Raw genomic sequence first — 22,968 nt, forward strand, 5'->3', positions numbered from 1 at the left:
GTGAGGAAATACAGTGAAAATTCTTACTTTACAAAACAATGTTAAAAGTTTTAATTTATAACTCTGGAATTGACTAAAGTTGCATCTAGAAGCAATTTTAAAAAAGTTATACATACAGGCTAGAATCCATGCATAGACAAGTTCAGACTTTTATTTGCATTCAAAGACAATCTGTCTTGTTTCTACATCGAAATGAGGTATAAAAATGGCATCAGTCATTTAGTTATGAAGCAATTTAAAAAAATTGATGTAGCTGTAATGTTGATTGGCAACTAACATAGCATTTCTAAAATAGTGTTGACTGCACAATTTTGATAAAAACTCAGGTTTAAATTTTTTAGTGGACAGTGGTAGTGATTTCTCTTGCATATAAATTGAAAATTCTCTTCTCTTATAAACATGCAACTAATAATTTAAAAATATTAGTGCATGACTATGAAGTGTAAATTGTAATTACATAGAATACACCACTAGCTATCTTTAGTAATAAATATTTCTTGTCCAATCCTAAATACAGATATTTGCACCCTCCCCGCTACTTTTGGAAAATAAATCAAGATTGACCACTTCAATTACAAGCTGTCAATTAAGTAAGGTTTAATTAAAGCCCATTCACAATGAGATCAAGTTGGTTGTGAATAATATGATTTACCTCCCCCCCCCCATTATTTTCTAAATCTTGACATTTACATCCCAAAATTTTAAATGAAGTTACAAAAAAATTACAGTATCTTACAAATCGAGAAATACAAGCTCTCCTTTAAAGGTTTCTATGAACGCTGTTTTTCATTTCAGATTTTAATGACAGATGACAGATCTTACCATGTTCGTAACATTTATAGAAGGCTGAGCAGATTTTTAACAGTATCATACATACGTGATGTTACAAATATTTTGCATGGTAAGATCGCCATAGTTTGAGAATATTTCTGTCTTAAAGGATCATATTCCAAGAATAGCAGTTACAACACTGTTTGGTATTTGAATCCTTATATTTAAATTTCAGTCTCAAATATGTCAAAAAATTTCAGAAAGTTATAAATGAAGTTACTTTGAATTTAGACTTTGCAACTGCTAATTTAGGTAATACAGTAATTTTTTCTGAAAGCAAACATTTACAGGACATCGAAAACAGTTTTAGAAAGGCTTGCAAAATATGATTTAAATATTTTTAAAGTGTTTTTATCTAAACGAAATTATTTTTTGGATAAGATTTCTCATGCAGTAATTAAATTTTTGAAATAGAAAGCTGAGGTAAAATCAAAAATTATCTACTGCCAAAAAATTGATATCCGATCTTCACTGATATATATCGGGTAGATAAATTATTTCAAAAGATATATTTATAATGCAGCAACTCTTTTTGCACCTATAACATATCAAATCAAAGGTGCTGAAGAGAAAAATAACACTTCTATTAGATGGTTCTCAGATCTGAATAATGCATTTGAAAAGTCTACATACAGTTTAATCAATGTATCCTTAAGAATTACCACACAAGATAAAAACAGGAATTACCCTTTAATGCAAATAATTTTTAAATTGAAGCAACTTTAAACTTGCAAACTGGAAATGGATTGAAGTCAATAGCATTTTTCTCAAAAAATAACTAAATAATACACAATTAAAGTATTTTAGCTTTGATGATGAATTGTTAGCTATTCATGAATCAAACATTTTCTTGAGAGAGAGAGAAACCACATACAAAATACAAGGACCAGAAATTAATTATTATTGTGACTGGGCGGAAAAATAAAAGATACATATACAAAACAGCAAAATTGTTGGATATAATTTATTTTTGAATTTATGACTGATATACTTTTACATGGCAATGCAAATGATACAGAAGATGCTCTTTCTCATGTTACGGCAGTTAAATTTCCAACTTAATTGAGCTATGCTAAGTGCTGAACAAAATATCAATTAAGAATTTAAAGTTATATCAGGTATAAGGCAGAGATTTTTTATGATCTTCAATTATTACAAGTTATTGGGTGAAGACATGTTTAATTTGTCAGAGTTCAAAGGTCTTTAGACATAGCAAAAATGGAACTATAAAGATTTGACAATAATACAGCTTAGTTTGTACAGTATATGAGTATTAATTGCATGCCATTGGTGAAATTTAAGCTTAACTTTATATCACTGGCAAATTTTTGTTTTGACTGCATATTGTTGGAGAACATACCCAAGAAACTAATGTAACAGTTAATTGCTGGCTACAATAAACTTGACATTTTTAGTCCCCCCCACAAACAATTAGTTATGGCATGTATTCATTATAAAAGTACCATTTGAACAAAACTATATATACTTGCATCCAAAAGTTAAGCATAACTGGTAATTATGTGAGTACTGAAGAAAATCTAAGCTGGAATGACAAAACATAAGAGTGTAAAATGTTTATAAAATAAGAAAACAATATCAAAGATTGATAATAATCAACTTCATTATATAAAGAAGCAACCTGAAAGAAAACTGGGTATAAGAGAAGTTAACACTTTTGAGGAAAAATCAATGAAATAAAAATTCATTGATGCCGAAGTTTAATAAGGAGTGTAGAAATCTCTGTTAGCCAATTAAACTGCATAATTCCTCATAATTTTTATGACAATGTTGATTTGTAGGTTCAAAGAGATCTAAACATCAGAAAGTGCTTTTTGCAGTTCAGGAACGGAGCTTGGTAAGAAAAAATTAATACCAAGCATAATCTAAACATGCTTAATAGATAAGGTAATAAACAGGCCAAGGTGTACTTGGATATATTCCATTTCAAGGATATTACCAATCAGAAAAACATGGTGACAAGGCATATTATCATCCATAAATATGAAGACAGGATTTCAAACATCTCGAAACAGATAAACATAAGGATGGAGAACATCATCCTTGCATTTTTTAGTAGCCACATATCATGTCTCAAAAATATAAAGATTTGTTTGATGTACAGAATAAAGCCTGTACATACCATGACACCAATGAATGGAAAACAGCATTTTCCCATAATGTTTTCCAAATGAAAGAGAATTCCATGTTCTTATCATATCATAAGCAAATGAGAATCAGTCTTCAAACCAAAGCGAGATTATTCTTTGAGCATCACATTAGTTGTTTTTCCAAACTCCAGTTTAAATGAGCATGTTTATGCATAGATATGAGTGCAATGCAAACCGCTGATCGTCTGGCACATAGATCAAAATGATTAAATCTCCTCAAAGCAGTTTTTCTGGAAATTAATATTTTTCAGCAGCTGAGAGTACTGAATCCAGTTCTCTGGATTCAGCACTCATATTACACTTTCTGACATTAGTTAATACTGACATCTTCTGACATAAGTTATTGCGAAACATTTTAGTAAATGTTTTAAATCTTAGCAAATCTAGTGCTGGTCATTAGTTCATATTTCTTGCACTTTGAAAGCACTACCACAGTCTTGAGGTTACATTGTGAGCCTCTTTGGTTTGTGATCATCCAGATTAAGATTTCAAATATTTTTTTCTATCATGAATATATGAAAATTAATCTCTGAGCCATAATTTGTTCTGCTTAATCATTAACAATGTTTCTTCGCAAATGAATTGCTTAAACCTGCCCATGCTGATTAAGCCAGCTTTTATATATCCCATCATGTGCATGAAGTCACTGACTAAAATGTTTTGAATCAAGACAAAGGTTCACTTTCAGCAGATAGTTTTCTACAAGTTGTTTTGAACAAATTCATCAATATTTACTCACATTTCCCTCCCTGCATTTTATGAATTATGTTTACCTTTTAGACTCCAGTGTAGATTTGATTAGATCACTATTCCAGATTGAGAGTAAGAACAGTAATTGGTAGGATAATACGATGGTCATAAGTCTCCCATTAATGATGACAGCACCAACAAAATTGACGTAGAAATAGCTTACACAATTTGGCTGTCCTGAATGGATAACAACAGATCAAAGGCTTCAATTTGAGTCAGAACTGTTTCATCAATTAATAGGTCAACCTATCACCCACAACTGAATGGTCTTGTTGAGAACTGTTATCAACTACTGAAATGTACTTTAAAAGCTCGACGAATTAAAAAATGGACAGAAGTTCTATCCGCAATAGAAATTTACGTAACAACCAAATCTATAATGTTTTGCCAGCTAAACTGGTCTATGGTGAATTCGACTTCCACATAACTTTTTTTATGACTACTCTGTCATTATGAATTTAGTAGATAAATAACTAGGTGACAGCAGAAAGGTGCATTTCATAATTTTACCTGCACCAACAAAATAACATCATATTGTTAAGATTAAGGCTCAAAGATTAAAAACTTGCATCCACATTTTTTGTCAGGAGTAATAGAATACAAAAAGAATTTCAGCCACCTTATTATGGTCCTTGCTCCCATCAGGGGGCACACATCAGACATGTGGCTGAAAAGCTACCAGTAGAGTGGTTCTTGCCACCTGGGTAGATACACAAATGATGTGGGAGTTGGCCAGGTCCTAGCAATGATGGGACATACAAAAGGGGTTATACCAGCACTGGTGATGGCCTTTGCGTTTCAACCTTAGTTTCCACGAAAGCGGTTATGGTTGTCCAGTCATTCAGTTTCTTGTGTATGCTTTTAAGGCAGATCAGGGTAGTCGTTTGCAATTATGATAGATCTTATGCAATGGCAATGTGTATTGGCCAGTTGTATAAAATGGAAATTAAAGTAAAATTTGTCAATATTACAATTTCGTTAAGGAAGGACATAACTAACAACAAAATGGAAATGCCATAAAAGACAAAAATCTAAGAAAACTATTTGTTTTTCAAATATATTTTAGTTTTGATTTGAAAGTAAACCAAATGGAATATATAGCAAAAAAAAAAAAATATTGTGATTTCTAAAACGTTATAATTAATTTATGTCAGGATACCAGAAGGCCAAATTTTAAATGAAAAATGCATGAGACAAAAGAAATGAAATGTAGGAATGAGTGATTCGTTTTTCCCAGAGCACATCTTTGTAGACTGAGTATTTTATGCATTTAACAGGATGCAGGAAATGTTGATATCATTACAACTGATGTACAAAGAGTTATCAAAAAGGTTGAATTAGTGCAAGAGGCATGACATTACAATAATTTTACTAATTACAAGTCTATAAAGTATTTTGCATCAAGAGCATTTAGTGATGATAATAATGTCTGCAATGTTTCCAAATAGAGCTTGCTATTTGCCCCATGACAATTTTCTGAGGTTATTTGGGTTAAATTCTTTGTCAGGGTAAAAATCGCGTTCTTTAGAGAGATCCAATCTATAAAGGGCAAGGATTCCAAAATTATCTTTGCAAGAACATCTGCTTCTTTGTTTTATAAGATTCCAGAATGACTAAGAGCTCATAAAAGATACCTTTTTTTTAGGTCAGATATGATTTTAATTATTCGTAATGTTAATGCATTTGCTATTTTCAATCACATCCGTGTTACTGGGTAAAGGACAAGAAGACACTTATTTGCTTAAATTTTTCTTTTTGTCTTCTTACTGAATTTTAATAGCAGTTCATTTGTATTCTTGTTTGTGTTTGTATATACATTGAGGAACCAGAAAAACTGGTACACTTGCTTAACATTATGCATCATCTTTATAAGCATGCAGAAGTGTTGCGATATGACGTGGAATGGACTTAACTAATGTCTGAACATACCTGGAAGTAATTCACATCATGAATCTATCAGGACAGCCCACAAATCCTTAGGAATGGAGGTCTTTTTTTGATTAACATGCTGTAAGGCAAAGTGGGTATGTTTAATAATGCTCACGTTTAGTATTTAAGTGGCCAATGGAAGTGTTTAAAATCAGATGAGTGTTAGAGCCACCCAGAAACAACTGTAGATGTGTGGGGTGTTGTACCATGCAGCTGGAATTGTACACAATACACATAGATAGGTCTAAGTGATCAGATAAGATGCTTATGTACCTGTGAGTCATCTTTAGAATTATCAGAGATTTTATATCATACAAAGCTCCATATTATTCACAAAGGCTTCACTAGATTGAGCAGTCCCCTGTTGACATGTGGGATCCATGAAGTCGTCTCCATATATCCATCTTCCTACAACTGGAAATGAAATTCTTCAGATTAGATAATGTGCTTTCAGGCCTCAATTATCCTATGGTAGGTCCAAGAGAAGCATAACGTTTTGTGTTATGCAATCAACAATAGCAAAAGAGTGGTCCTTTGGCTCTGAAAGCTTACATCAATAATGGTCCATTGAATAATTCACATGCCAACATTTGTTGATGCTCCAGCATTGAAATCTTCGGTAATTTGAGGAGGTACTGCACATCTATCTCATGTCAAAATTCTTGTCAGTTGCAGATACTTGCATTTTTTCAAGGTCTTTTTTTTTGGTAGTACTGATGCCAGAACTTAATGTTTGGCAAGATGCTTGATATTCACGGTACACTAGTGCAACGTTTGTACATGAAAATTCAATTTTTCTCGCTACTTCAGACATGACATGTCCCATCATTCATGGGTTGATTATAATGCTACATTCAAGTTCACTTAAATCTTTATAACCTAGCATTGTCGTAACTATTTGCCACATATCTGTTGTTTTACACAAGCATCACCAAATGTATTATTGGTTGCATACCTGTTATTGCATTGATTGGTTGCATACCTGTTATTTACATATGCATACCTGTATCAATTTTTCTGGCTCTTCAGAGTTTATGTCATCAAGATGTTGAAATAATAAGTTGTGTTTCGTGAACATGTAAATTTTCTATTGAACATGGTTAAAAATTTTGAATGACAGGAATGACAACTTACATAAAAGTTTTGAAGACACAAATAATTCTCAATAAATATTACCATTTTTGTTTTAAAAAATAACAGGACACTCATTAACAAGTATCATTTTATTTTTTAATGCAGTTACAACCTAACAATTACTATTCCAACATAATTTTGTGATAGTATAACAGAAAAAGACAACAAGATTGATTATGTGCTGAATACAATTCATCTAATACCAACAATAAGATCTGTAAGAAATAAAAAAAAAGTGTCACATTAATATTTTAATGTTCATAACCAAATAGACCAATGGAAAGTTTACATAAAAGCAAAATTAATAAATATTAATAAGTTATGTATAATTTGATACTTTCTTGTCGAAATTAACAGAAGAGAAAATTAGCACTAATACATCCAGTAATTTTATGCCAGAAGTTAGTACAAATTACTCTTTTCCTGAAATAATGTAGCTTACACTCATTAAAATGACTGCTGTATTCACAGAAATTGATATTTAACACCAACATTTATGTTTGGTTAACACTGTAGTTCTACAAATCAAAAAGTAAAAACTATTTTCAAAAATATTATTCACTAAAATAACCATTAATTTGAAACTTCTAAAGAACAAAGGAACAGTATTCTAATCATTTAATAATTTCCAATTATTTAAGGGCAGTATAATAATTTAACAATGAGAAACAGTACAGATTCGAGCACATAAAAATTATTTTCATCAAAAAACAAATATTGGATATACATTACAAAATATTAAAAGCAAATTTTGTATTTGAAAGTATACAGCAAATTTTTGGTTAACCTTTTTATGTTAATTTTAGAAAATTTATAGCTAAAAAAAATCAGAATATTAATCTATTTCATAATCTTGTTCACGATCGGAAGGAGTCACATCTTAGCAATTCTCTAAAATAAGCGACAATCTCTTTATCACATGTGAAGGTGAATATAATATAAGGGACAATCTCTCTCTCATATGTGCGTGCATACACACACGCACACACACACAAACAGAGTCATTCATTTATAACTAAAAATATTACATTTTTACCGTTTAGCAACAATTAATGAATAAAATTTAATTTTATTACTTCTGCAAAAAATAGATAAATTGTATTACTTTTAGGATAAATTTTATGTTTCTGAATGACTGAATCCAACTTTTCTGTTCGCCATTTTCAGTTAAAAAAAAAACTGATAATGCAATTTATATATAAACTTTCTTTAAGTTCTATATATGAAATATTTCTTAAGTCCAAAGAATTGGCAGAATGTTAAAAAAAAAGCTAACTAATCTGCTTAAAAAATTAATTTAAACATTAAAGCAATTAAATCTAAATAATTGGCATTTAGAGAGTTAACAATAAAATATTGCTGTTAACTTTCAATTTTCCAGTGATCAACAGCTGTTACGATTACACAGCAATTTGTTTCAACTCTTTAAAAGAGTATATAATAACTTCTTTAATAATGATTAGTATTTATTTATTCAATTATTTTTTATATGCACTGATCACAGATAAAATACAGTTGACACTGCATAATGTTATCATTCACTTTATACTATCAAAATCCTCTGATGCTGACTGATGTAGTCTAATGTACACAAAAGTATTTATCTAGTTTGATTATTACATCATTTAAAGTTATCAGGCTTGAAGTAGAGAATTGACAAACCTTTGACTTTCAACAAACATTAACAATTGATATTTGTGGAATTTCTGGCTTCACTTATACGGAAGCAACTGGGAGGCGTTTACCCCATGGTATGAAGCTAAAATTCTTTTGCTTGGACAGCAAAAGTTTGGATTGATTTAAACATGGACAGCCATGCTGCCAGGCCTAGTTTGAAATCTTTTGAATAATCACAAACCGCTGTTACTCACAACTGAATTATGAAAGCAAAATGGATTTTAAAAAAAAACTCATTTGAATCTTAAAGACAAAATTGATATTCTGATCAATTATGACTTACCTAAAATGAATCAATGAAATACTGCAGATCAGTTAAAAATGGCAAAATTTCTTTACGAAAATCAAAAAATTTTTTGATCTCTTTTGAGAGCAAGACCAAAGAATAAATGTTGATTCCAAAAAGGACTAAACACCTGATATTTTGAAATGCAATATGAAATATCATTAAAAAAAGTAATAAATAAACAACATAAAATAAAAAATAAGAGTATGAATAATATACAAGTGGACTATTAAAAAAATAAAAGAACATTTTGTTAACTTAAAAATAAAAATAGATAATGATAAATCATATTTAGCCCTGAGATTAGTGATTTTCATTTTTTCTTGGAGTTACAAAAATATAGCTGATTCTACCTAATTAAGTTATTGTCATCAAATCTTTTAAGTTCTGAAATAATTATATTAAGCAGCAGCTGCTGCATAAAAATTATTTATGATTAAAAATATTTTACTTTTTTTGCAATTGAGATCTATTTAATATAATTTCATCCTTTTTTTAAACTTTCCAAGGGAACATATCGATAGTGGTGTAAACTGCAGGAAGTGTATTTCATGGAAAACTATTTATATGGATAAAATTGATGTGAGCATTTGAGGATACTAATAAAAAGTGTTGTAAATGATGAGGAAATGTTCAAAGAGGGAAAGTTAATAGGGGTAATACTACTAATAATAAATAATATAAGAAATCATATTAGATAGAAAGAAAAAGAGCTATAAGAATAGCTATCATTTATAGGATTAAAAAAGTTACATAAAAATTACGAAGAATTGAGTGATTATAAATCTTTGAAAGCTGTAGAAGTAATAGTCAAGATTTGTTTTCATAGAAATTTGTATAAAAGCAAGATTCCCATATTAATATAATAAATGAAAACATGGAGTTGAAAAGATTTTAAGACCGGAAACATCAGGTTTCATTGTTTGATGACAGACTTGGGCATGAAAAGCATGATTTTAACACTAACTTAAATGGGGGGGGGGGGGGACAAAAAAAAACACAGAATTTTGAAAGCAAGTAACATTTTAAGAGGCCCATATCTTGATATACAAAAGTGACTATAATGATGAAATCAAATGACAGAATGTTACAGTATAAGATACAAAAGCATGCTTTGAATGCAGCATTTAAAGTATCCATTACATGAATAAAAATAAAATAAATAATCTTAGATAAGTTAAAAATTTCTTCATATCTGATTTAAACATTAAAATTTTAAATAGACATTATAAACATTAAAATTTTAAATAAGGTAGATATAAGTTATGTCTTTTATATAAAGCATGTTATATTTTAAAAATATAAAATAACAACTAAAGATATTCAAACAAAGGAAATCTAATAATAAGCTGATTTATGAAGAACTGATTATAAAAATAATAGATATCAGCTAGTAAATCTAAGAACAAAATAATAACAATAAAAACTATTTAATAGAGAACTCTAATTATACTTTTATTAGGTTCTATATTTGATGTTTATATAAATGCTACAATTTAATATTTGTAATAACATTATTTAAAGGAAGACTGAACTATTTACAATCACACATGAATATTCAAATTCCAAAAATTGATCTTTAAAAAAAAACAACCATGTTTTGGAAAAAAAAAAAAAACAATTAAACTAAATCTTAATGATTGATTTGTAATTGTACACTGACAAGTGAATCATTTTCAAAATATAAAATTTTCTTAACAACTTTTATTGCGTGGTTCAGCTTTATTGCAATTAAAAAAAGTTATATAATTAAGAATTTGTTTCATCTCTCAATTTTTTTTTAAAGTATGACTGCCTTCTAATATTGAAAATATGCTTTTTATAATTTAAGATAATTATTGTTTAAGACATGTAATAAAACACCTATTAAAATATTAACTAGATGGTGCTGTTTTGACAGGAGTAATAGGGCAGTAGGAGTAGGCATAAATTAAGTAGAGAATTATAAAAATAATTATTAAAAATCATTGAACTCTATTTTAGATAAAATTATTAATCATTTTATAAATATTTTTTATCCTAATTATAAATAGAGTGTTTTTCATTGTTCACCACAAAACACCTTGTACCATCCAAAACTTTAATAAAAGGAAAACAATATTAAAAAACAAGAATATTTGGTAAGACTGATGACATATTTCTTTGATCAGAGTTTAAGCAATTGCAAATACAAGCAATTAAAGAGAGAGAGAGAGAGAGAGAGAGAGAGAAAGAATTTTTAGAGCAATAAAGCATTACAAATTATTACCATTTAAAGGCTTCCATAGGGAACATGTAAGATACAAGGTCAAGGGTCAGATATTTTTAACTCTATGAGCTCAGCTTATATAAGTGTTTCAAAACCCAGGGTAATCTTTCAAGCATAAAAGAAGAATGGAATTGTCCCTTGGAGTATTGGAATATGAGCAGCTAGTCACAATTCACTCTTCACTCCTAGATTTCAGTTATAAGCTTAAAAATACTTGAGTCAGGACTTTATCCAATAGGGGCAAGTTTGGGCCCCTAAAATTAAAAGTCATTAGAATTAAAAAAAGAGAAAAAAAAATAGGTCAAAGAAAAGCTTATTATTTGAGATAAATTTCAAATATTTTCTTTCTATGAAAATGCGAATAATGAATTAACGATGGAAAATTATCACAGCTATAGTTTAGAGTAAAGATTGGAGCTTCATCAGAAAAAACCTTTAAAAACATTTTATTTGGAATGTTTACATTTTTACCATTGCTTGATGACGAACACCAGCTTTACCTTAACGTTAAGATTTCTAATGTTTTTAAATAGGAAATAATTATTTAAAAGCTCTATTTGATTGCAAATAATATTTTAAGCTTGCATTATGTTGCTGTTTTAAAAACGACAGATGTCTAACAAAATTGTATCCAATGGGAAAAAGTATGGACAGATTTAAAAAATGTAGTTTATATAAAAAGTAGATAAATGTGTAGTATAATGCCAAGCAATATACATGTATATAAGTAGGAAATAATAGGTAACAATTGTGTATGATGAAATACAGCATTACTAAATTAATAAATAACTAAGTAACCAAATTTGAAAAATTCCATCTTTTGAATAAATGTTGCTGCTGAGTTATAAATTAAATGTTAATATGAAATAATAAAGAAAACAGAAAATCAAATAATATACTAAAATGATGAAAAATATTACATATAAGAAAGCTATTTTTAATTATGGAATAAACTAAGTAAAATTAAATTAGAAAATACATAAATATATATTAATATTAAAATAATAATAATCCAAAAATGTTACATTATAATTCAATCTGCAAAATCTTTAGCTTGTCATATAATTGAAAAGATTTGATTTAAATACTCCATTTTTGATCACAGATTTTATCCAGAAATTTTTTTTATACATAACCTAAAAATAAAATATAAGTTGCTTGAACTATCTTATTGAAAAATAAAGGAATAAACAAGAGTTGTAAATTATAATTTTGATTCAAATATTATATTAAGAATAAATGACTACATATCATTATCAACTATATTTACAAAAGATAATGTAATTATCAATAGTTTTAGCGCTCAATATATTAAAAAAATGACTTAATTCCCGGTATCTTTGCATCAGAAATTGGGAAGTGTTTATATAGCAATGAATACATAAACACGTGTTTACATTTTCATATACAATGGTCTTATCTTCACCACAAGAATAATTAATGACACAAAAGTCTTGTATTTACAGACAAAGCATGAAAAAAAGGGTGCGCACATTAATGTAGAATATAAAAGATATGTCTGTTAATTCATAAAAAAATATATAGATGAAAAAATTCGCTGAAGAGTGCGACTTTATTTTTCGTAGACATGGTCCTATGCTAATCAGCTGGGTAGTTATCTGTGGCGGAACTAAAGTTTTGAAAATAAATTTTGCACAATTCTCACTTACTGTTCGATCTGTCTATTCCAACATGTTTATACCACGACTGGCAAGGATATTGATCACACTTGATTTTCTTATTTTCATTGAATGTTGACGCCATCGTAGTACTGTTGACAGTTTTGTTAGGAAGTGTGATTTCTGTAGTAAACGAATACGATCATCATCGACAAGTCACAGACCGTTAAATGCTGCCTGCTCAACTCTAGCTCGAACGAGGAACAGAATCTTGTTTCAATGTTTCAATAGCGAGGGTGACCCGTGAGGGGATAATAATTTAGAAATTATATTTTATGTATATAGGATTAATGAATATAGTTATCAGATTTATTTTCAGGAAATTTTTTTTTGCAATATCATTTATGTTCTTGAAAAGTCCCTTAACAAATTGTTGACCGGCTATTTAAACAAATAAAGTAAATCTTGAAAAGAAAGAAATATTTATTGATTGAGTAATTGTTTGTTTGAGAAAATAATTGAATACTCTATATAATAGTTAAAAAATGATGAAATTTCATCATAATTTGAAATCAATCAATTTTCTGAACAATGTGTAAAAACCCTTCGCTAATCAAAGTCGGACCGAAATTTTTAAAATATGCTTTGATATATTTTTGAAAAATGATAAAAATACTGCTTATAACAAGCTGATACTTTTTAATAGTTTTATTACAACTTTAAATCACAAACGAATTATCCATTCTTATCATCGGAAAACTTTTAAAGACGGCAACTGTAACTTATAACTTTTTATTATGGTTTCTGATTGTGTACGAGAGGTTGTCATGTGCGGTGCTGTGGTGTGGTAGTTCCCTTTAACTTAAGTTCATTGCCATCTGATCGATTGATCGTGATCTTAACAGCAGGTTTGAATGTCTTAAACTATCCTGTGGATAATATTTTGTTGGGATTGTGAAAGTCATTATTTCGTTATTGAAAATATACCGCTATTTTTGTCCATGCCTTAGTCTCTGTTCACTTTTTTATAAATCGATTTTAATGGCAGTTCACAGAATATTCTTTAATATTCTTATTAAATGTTACAATCGAAAGGTAAGTAATTGATTTTAAACCAAACATATTGTAATATGTTTTTTAATTTGTTATTGTTAATCAATGCAATATTAAAGTAATTTTATAATTATGTAGGAGCCTTTTTTTTTAAACTGATAAGCAACATTTTAAATTCATTCATGTACACCGAATTTCGATATTCATTAAGAATGCACACTCAGCTTCAAGATGTTTTTCTTTTTGTTTTTGTTTTTTTGCATAAAATGTCTTTTTAATTATTTTGGTCAGAAATTAAAAAGGGATAATAGCTTTCTATTTTTGTGTGGATCTTCATTATATTACAAAAATGTCATGGCATGTAAAAGCAAGTTAATTTATATTATCTCTTAGTTGTAAACTATCAAGTTTATGGATCTGTGTACCATAGAAAAGTAATTTTAGATAAAAAGGATCAAAGATTTTCAAATAAATTATACAAATTTTGATATTTATATATTATTGATGAAAGAGCTTATAAATTTTCTTGCAAAGTCAACTATATAGTTACTTTTTGCTTAATATGATGTTCTATATCATATTGCGAGTATAATATTCACTCCATTTATGCATTCTAAATCTCTTATTCACTCCATCAATGCACTACATTTAAGAAAACTTTCGGTTGATCTCAGTTTAAAGTAATTTATGATGAAGGCATACAATTCTTTAAAATCATACACAAAAATATATGCATTGATTGGTTTTTTTACTGTGACATTTTTTTTCTGCGATTATAAAATTATAAAGACAGGAAGGCTTACAATTGTTCGATTGAATTGACTAATGGCTTTTTTATAGAAAGTTATTGATATTTTTTACCATGCAAAAATACTGATGTATTTATTTGTATGATTATAAAGGAAATGTAGTAAATTTTTATGAATGTATTTCTAAAACTACAGAGTAAACATTTGTATTTGTAGCAAAATACATGCAACTCTTTCTTTTTTTTAAAAATAAATTGTACCTTATTTTAAGCACTATTGTTTTTAATTGTGGTTGTGTAAAAAAAAATTGCTTATAGTATAAAAATGTATTTTATACTTTAATTATGATCAAATAATATAAATAATATATAAGAATGTTAAAATATTAAATTAAAAATACTTAAGTTTGTTTCTTAATTCAAGAAAAAAAAATGTTAACTTTTATTATTTCATAATTTCAACTTCAGTAAACTTTTTTAATCTGTTGTTTCTTTCCATCCAAATTTACTCACTTGATCAACAGTAACAGTTTCATTTTCAATGATATATGATTTGTAGAAATTTTTCAAAACTATTGACACTGACTAGAAGCTGGTAGCAATTGGCAGCAAATGTTATAGATTGCAGAGTTCTACAAAGTCTTGCTTCTGCTTATGGGATTAAAGTTAAAACATCCAGGATCACATATTTAAAAAAAAAAAAAAAAAGAAGTTAATTTTGTTTACAGTTGATCATTAATTGATTTTATTTAGTTGATTATTAATCATCATTTTGAGAAGATTAATAAGAATTTTAAAAAACTTTGAAAATGCCAAGGCAAAAATATATTGAGATGACCATAAAGATGATAATTTCTACAAAGTGTGCCAGAGACGTGTTTGTTTTTCATCAATTTTTTAAAAAAAAAACATTAGTTAACAAAGGAAGCTGAAAAACATATCTTGATGTGAAATATTTCATTAAAGTTTCTCAAATATATCTAATGAGTTTTTTTTTTTTTTAATCAGTGTTTAATTTTTTACTTCTTTTTCTGCCTTGAGGAATTCAGATGTCTTTTCTTACTTAGATAGGATGGAGAATTAGAAATAAAAAATGGCTCATAAGTGATGAAAATTTAAGTTCCCTGTACTATTTATATAAAAAGTTACTATAGGGCAAGGTGCTTCTGATTCTTTTTCTGTTCTTGACTCCATTTTCGAAAGGAAGAAATTTCACCAGAAAAATTTTTTGTGATTCCTAAAGTCATAATAAATCAGAAAATGAAGCAATAATTAATGTTAAATAAAAGGATATTCAATTAAAAGTAAGATTATAAGAATTAAATAAAATGTTATTGGAAAGTTAATTAATTTTTAAGTAAAGACTTTTCTTTTTTTTTACTGAAAGATATTGTAAAATTTAAAGGAGAAGGCTAAAAATGTTGGGACCCAAATGTATCTATGATTCATTATATTAGTTATGGTAATAAAAGAAGTTGAAAGATGTGATTTCTTTCTAGTATAAAATTATAAAACCCATTTCTGGAATTTTATTACTAAGCATTTTTTGTTGTAATTTGAACAATACTCTTAATTAAACAGCAAAATCAATTTTAAAAGCTTGTCAAATTGTGTATTTCTTGTTTAGTTTCATAGACACATAAATTGACTTCTTATTTCTGTGTTATGTGAATCTATATGACATTTTATTTAAAAAATTTATTTCTTCAATTGAAATGCTGTTATTTTTTTTTCTATTAGAATGCTGATAAAATTTTAATTTATTTTTAAAAATTATTTAAGCTTAGGAAGATTTTTTAATTACTTGGGGAAAAAAAAAAAAAGGAAATACATTTTTCTTTCTTTATTTAACAAATAAGAGTTTTAAATGTAAGTTAACATAACAATTGTAAGATAAAATGTGAAAGTATTTTAAAGTAAATTTACCAAACAGTGGAAAAACATAACAATATCTTGTCATAGCTTTCGCTCAGATTATTTATACGAATATTTACATTTGTAAATGGTTCTCATTGTATGATTGCAGGAAAATTTTATATCAGATTTCCGTCGATTTTAGTTCATAAAACCCCAAACCATTCCTCTTTGAAAAATTATAAATTACTCATACCTTATTGGGAAGTTCTTCGTTGCATTGTTTCTTTCGTCCCTATATCTTTAACCCTTATAAAATAATGGCGAAAGTGAAAGGTTCTTTTTTTTTTATACCTCTGAACAAAAAGAATATACCTGCCACTTCCTGCTGGCTAACAGATTTTTTTTTTAACCGAGCTGTAAATATAAATATTAGTTTTTAATAAATTTAGATTTTATTTTTTCAATAAGTTTATTTATTAAGTACCAAATTCTTTTTTGAAATTTTTTTTTGATGTAGAATAAAAAACGAGCACGTTTTTATCAGCTAATTATTTTTAATCACTTTTGAAATATTTTTTTAAAATGAAATATATATAACAACTGTAAAAAAAAGCCTATTGTAGGTGATTTCCTCAACACTTTATCGTATATATCCTAATGAAGGTCTCATCAGCATAAGATTATGAACCTTCTACAAGGTCAAGTGTTCAAATTTTTATTTGTTGAATTTCGAACATGAGCACTTTGTACTATTAAGTATGCTGAATGAACCGGGTACGCATTTTTGATCAAGTGCAGCCTAAATTTCAACCAGAACTACAATTATAGTAACAAAATCGCAAACCAAACATTCGTATAAATCATCATGTTTCCATATATGCAAAAATACTAACTAAAATAAAGGCCCTTTTGCAGATTTGATTAAAATTTTTATAAAAATACACACTTATTAAATGTGTGTACTAAATTTTATTCATATAACTCAAAAGAGTTCGATAGCTCATATGCTGCCTCGTATTCGGACTTGCAGAATGAGTGCCCCTAAATGAATTTCATTCAAAATTTAATAAAAATATACAAATATGATGTAAAGATGTTACAGAAAATTTAATCTGTTTGTCTCAAAACGTTTTTGAGTTACCATGTTGAGTTATCAAACAGATCTAATTTCCAAAAATGTTTTTTCGGATTCAAGGAAATTCGAAACACTGAGATTCGTCAAAATTTCGAGTTCGAATTAATTTTTTTTTTTTTTTTTTTTTGATAATAACAAAATTTTCTCTCTTAGTGAAACGGTGTCTTTTTAGTAAGATCTCAGTTTTGAGACTGAAAGGCGCCACGTCCGAAATTCGATTCCACTAAAGGTTTGTGGTGCATGCGGGCCTGCTGCTCATTAAATTTGACATCGTGAGGCAGACGTCTTTCCGTTGATGTGGTGTCGAAATTTGGAGAGAGAAATGCTAGCTTAGGTATCTTCCTCGTTATCTGACAGGGGTTCAGAGTCACGAGATTTGTTCCAAAATAGCCCTAATGCTGTTGTCAAACGGAATGTTTATATAATTAAACTAAACGAACAGGATGCTAATATAATTAAACTAAACAATATATTCAACCCTTTATATATTTCGTAAAAGAAATCTAATTTTTCTATCTGGAAGTCACAAATCTTCATTAGTTGATACAATTGAAAAAAAAAAAAAAATGAGCTAAAAAAATAGATAGAGGTGTGAGATAGATCAGTTATATCCCGAGACATTTTGTAAATTTCACTTTATTAAAAAACGACTTATTTCTTAATAACTTGGAAATTCATCATGCATTTACTTATTTAGAATCTTAACATTGCAGTTTTTTTTTTTCTCCCTTCAAGTGTCATTCGTATGTTTATTACGAAAAATATTCTTTTTTCATTCGTTAGATTAATATAACTTTTCTTCAGTTTTTTTTTTCGGATATTTTGTAATTTTAAATAGTTTGTAATAAATTTTAATAATGGAAGGGTGAAAGTATTTACTCAGTAAAAATTTCCAGCCTAAAAAAGACATTAATAAAAGGATTTGACATTAATTTGGCTGATTTGAACTTTTGATTGTATATTATTCCAAGAGATAGAAAATTGGCATTGCATCTTATTGGTAGAAAATTGCAAATGCTTCCACTGGAAGTCTGGTTGTTCGAGTACAGGTGAACGCATTAACTACAAAATATAAAACAGCTAGATGAATAAAATTTAGCACGCAGGTTGAGCATCTAAAATATTGTTCTGTATCAAATTTGGAATAAAGTCCGTCAAGGTCATGTTCCACGAACCGACAGGTGGACTGTACTTTTACATGCATCTAAACGTGATAACGCAGCAACTTCGATGAATAAATTTATTATTTGATCTTATTAAAATTGTAATTATATATAAAATTTTAGTTTCTATTTGTGAACAGCAAAATAGGCGCTCAAAATGTATGTTCGGTTTTCTTCCTTATACTATGAAATTCTACGATGCTGTTCTGAAAATAAAAATCTGAGCATTCGTGCCTTTCTCAGTTTTGTCAAAGTTTCAGAATTTTTATGCAAGAGGAAAGAGGATAATATCTTTATTAAGGAGTAGGCCGAGTAAACTTTAGGAAAAAAGTTTGTTCGTGATAGTATAAAGAATTACCCCAAGACTTACGTCAGTTCACTCACAAACCAGAAGTACCAGCATTTCATATATAACAATGAAAATACCCGTAGAATATGTATAATTATTCAGCATAGATAAGCTCATCGAAATTGAGGAAGATTTGATTACATTTAAAGAGGAAACTTTGCCCAATTTCCAAAAGGTAGAATATCGGATCTCTAACATAGAATATCTCTGTTATATAAAATCCAAAAATATATAAAAATCCAAAATGAAATTTATAGAAAGACAATATAATCACGATGTGCTTCAGTTGTAGCGGATTTTACTATAGTGCATGGAACTGAAATGCAACCACAGAAAACACCAACCATGAATTGCCAAATCAAAAAGAAAATCCCGGAGTCTATTTGCATCATTTGCAAGGAAAAAGGGCATCTTCTCTCTTGGAGGGGATACAAAGTTTTATCCGCTATAATTTCCCCAATCCAACAGATCTTATGCCAGCACCCTGAAGAGTAAGAAAATTGAAGCGGGGGGGGGGGATGCCCACCATTCCCCATAGCAGAATAAAAGTGAATAATAAATTACGAAAAGAAGATAAAATGACCAAAAAAAGTACGTTGAATCCAGTAAAAAGCCTGATTGATCTTCAAGACATTAAAGAAATGTTAGAAGCACTTAAAGAAATCAAAAACTTTATAAAACACTTTCCTATCCGTATCAGGGTTGCAAAAATAAAATAAAATAGTAATAAAGAAGAGAAAAAAATCATGAATTTTTTCAAAATTGCCACCCACCCACAGATAATCCAAATTTGCCCTGATTGGCCACCAGAAACAAAAGGAAATCCTTGTTGAACTTCGAAAAACTGCTCTGAAAGCTCTCGCCCATATCCCTGATGACGCAGTCTTGCCATTGGTTCATTCTTCGCCCCTTCACCTCTTTCTCCTGCTCCTCCCTCTCTGCAGATCGGTTGCATTTCGTTGTCAGCTGACGTATCAACTCTTCTTTCACCCTAGAAGTAGGAAAAGAGCAATCCATTTCCTTAAAAGCAGAGCGTTCGAACGTTCTCTCAAGACCGGAGGATGTTTCTCCAGTAGCGGGTATTTCGAAAATCGAATTGGAATGAATGACGTTGGGAAACGTGTCGTGCCGGTTTCAAAATGTGTTTTACAGAATCGATGTTCTTATTTTCAAGTTTACTGGAAATGTTTTGTAAATTGACAACATGTAATCCGCACCCGCAATTTACTTTGGAAAGGTATAAACCAATTTAATAAACATAACGTTTCGTATGTATTCGCTATTATGAATGCATGATAACGTTTGCATTTATCTGCTTATCTTAATTTTAAATTCAAGTGTCGCATAAACCTAAGTTCTGCATTATGATATAAGTGTATATCGAATCGAAATCGTTTTATTCGTAATATTTTTTCGAAATAATCATATTTTCATTCTATGAAATTTGAAGGGATTTGATTTAAGTTCCATATAAACTTGGTTATTTAGCAAGTGTTTGACATTCTTAGTGTTATTTACGATCAACTGCATATACTCTAGCATGAGCGGATTTTTGCATAGAGCCGCGCTGGGCAGAAGCAGGTCCACAGGCAAATCGATTTATAAAAGATATTAATCTCGTTGTCAAATAAATAAATTTAAAAGAAATATAACTTTTTTTTAGTTGTAAAATATTAGAACTACAATCAAGGCCGGATCATTTATTGGGCAAAGTAGTCAGTTGTCTAGATATTTTCAACTTTATGAGACTCCAAGTCCTTAAAATTATTTGCGGTATATTGAAAGTATTTAAGTTTGTGCTTTCATTTAAATATAAAAACCGTGTAGTCGAATTTATTCAAATTAAAACCAACTATTGCTAATATTAATTTTGGAACATTATTCTTGTTGCATTTCTAAATAATTTCATTTGCAAGTTTTATATTGAGTTATTTCATAATTATAAAAAAAAAAAAAAAAAAAAAAAAAACACCTGGCGATTTATAATTTGAAGGGAAAAAAAATGACCGTTATTGTATTGCTAAAAAGTATTTTTTTTTAAAAATTTCAGTTGTGTATTTTTTGAAATGCAATATTCGGAAAAGAGCTTTTTAAAAAGTGATCTACTATTAAGCATTTGACTGTTTCAATTTGTCAAAATTTGTTACTTATATAAAGATTAAATTAAAATCGATAAAAAATGTTTTTGAAAAGAAAAGGGTCCCTGAAATTTAAATTGCCTAAAGACCCCAAGTAGGCTTAATCCATTATTGTAATAAGTATATAAATTGAATTTTTAAAATTATTAACTAAAGCTTTTAAAATATATCAGGATATTAATTATTTCTTAATTGTTTTTATATATATTTCATTGGGCAGATCCTATAAAATAATAGTTTTTAATATTTGTTTGAAATTTATTATTTTTTTTTATAATCTATCATAATAATTAAATGCTTATATTTGCTAGTAAGCAACCATTGACTAATAATTACAATTAACTTTTTAGACATTTTATTATTTTAGTAAATTTTAACTAAATCATTTTAAAATAAATGAATAATAATTTATATTTTCACAGATTTAATGAAGGCAAACTGAATCAATTTTAGAAAATGAATCATTAGTAAAAATGAATCAATTTTGGAATCAATAAAATGCAGATTAATGTGTTGAAATATGCAGTTAAATAGACAAATTATATATATAAAAAAAGCGGCTTTATAATGTGCATCGTCAAGGACCACAATCTAATTCCGACACTTTCTTTATCATTATACCAACGGAGATACTCAGGCTTCATTCTCAACGATTGATTTTTCTTGTTCTTTTCTACTGCGGTTTTCTTTATGCATGCGCGCATATTTTACAGAAAGATCTATCTTTAGCTATACTGAGTCCTAGGGAGAGACAAAACTGCACGCAAGTGGCAAATAAAACATTAAAAATTAACGATTATTCAAGTCAGAAAGAACATACTCATATGCTTCTTCCAACCGAAAAGCTTACGCTCATTTTGATGTGTGACCTTGCTCTAGTCAGTCGACACGGTTTAACCAGCAAGGACATGTTGTTAAGATGTAGCATTGCACTGGTTTCAAATGATGCAAAACACGTTCCTTCGTTTTCTTTTGTCTGAGATTGAATTGCTTTTTAATTATGTAACTATGCGTTTTGCATTCCCTTTAGGAAAGACGCCGATCGTGCATTGTTTAGATCGCGAAATAGGCGAAAGAAAAATGAAAATGCTTTCTTGAATTTTTATTAAATTAAAAATAATTAGAATATTGATCATTTTATTATTATTATTTAGTTTCTGTTAAAAGTGTATTGAAATTCGCTCTTTTTTCTCCCCATCGAACAGGAATGAAGTCTGCGACATTCCGGTTTGTGCTGTGTAGGATGCTTAAAACGGTATGTACTTTTTTTTTGTTGTTGTTGGTGCGATAATATGAAAACATTTAATGATTTGCTCTTTTTAATATTTGGATCTGTTTTAACTTTATCATATTAACTTTTTTTAAGAGAGCAGATTTTTCAAATCAGCTGGGACAGTACTGATTGTAGAATCTTTGTCTTAGAATAATAAAATTCCAGATCTGTAGTAATTAGAATAAAATCCTAATTTTTTTTTTTTTTTTTTTTTTTTGCTTTTTAGTAAATATCTGTATTAAAATGAGCTTCTGTAGAATTTTTCTTTCTTGTTTTATTCGCAGAATGCCGTCGTATGCATTTTATGAATAGGTGCTATTTTAGTGAATAATTCTTGTTTCATATCTCAATTCTTTAAATGTTAATTAAGTTTGTAGGCTTGTTCTGTCTTTTGACTTAGTTTAGTTGTATTGATATCGTGCGTAGAAGCTACATGACTCTATTTTGTAATGGGCCTTGTAATAATGAACTGTGATGAAATGGCGAGGATAACATCTGAGTCAACACTTTTTACCCAAACTTCAGCACAGCACCAATTTGATCCAAAAGTAGATTCTTTGTGTATGTAGATCAGATGCAAGTTAAATTAACTTCAAAGACCATCTTTGGC

The 22,968-nt window shown here is 28.7% G+C and overlaps 2 protein-coding genes across 3 annotated transcripts in view; one reads left to right on the forward strand and one right to left on the reverse strand.

The window, feature by feature from the left end:
- LOC129966689 (uncharacterized) overlaps nucleotides 1-13,010 on the reverse strand; it is a 67,901-nt gene extending 54,891 nt beyond the window's left edge. The window contains exon 1 of the mRNA XM_056081203.1: nucleotides 12,694-13,010. Within this exon, the coding sequence (XP_055937178.1) occupies nucleotides 12,694-12,787 (94 nt within the window). The 5' untranslated portion in view covers nucleotides 12,788-13,010. The remainder of the gene's footprint in view (nucleotides 1-12,693) is intronic.
- A 450-nt stretch (nucleotides 13,011-13,460) lies between these two features.
- The window catches only part of LOC129966594 (coiled-coil domain-containing protein 66-like), a 76,607-nt gene continuing 67,099 nt past the window's right edge, over nucleotides 13,461-22,968 (forward strand). The window contains exons 1-2 of one of the 2 annotated variants that reach the window (XM_056081079.1): nucleotides 13,461-13,737; nucleotides 22,291-22,340. The gene's annotated coding sequence lies outside the window, so the exon portion shown is untranslated. Of the gene's footprint in view, nucleotides 13,738-20,083; nucleotides 20,185-22,290; nucleotides 22,341-22,968 lie in introns of those variants that run through there. The other variant, XM_056081080.1, reaches the window with a different exon arrangement.

The sequence above is a fragment of the Argiope bruennichi genome, chromosome 4, assembly GCF_947563725.1.
Source record: "Argiope bruennichi chromosome 4, qqArgBrue1.1, whole genome shotgun sequence".
Lineage (NCBI taxonomy): Eukaryota > Metazoa > Arthropoda > Arachnida > Araneae > Araneidae > Argiope > Argiope bruennichi.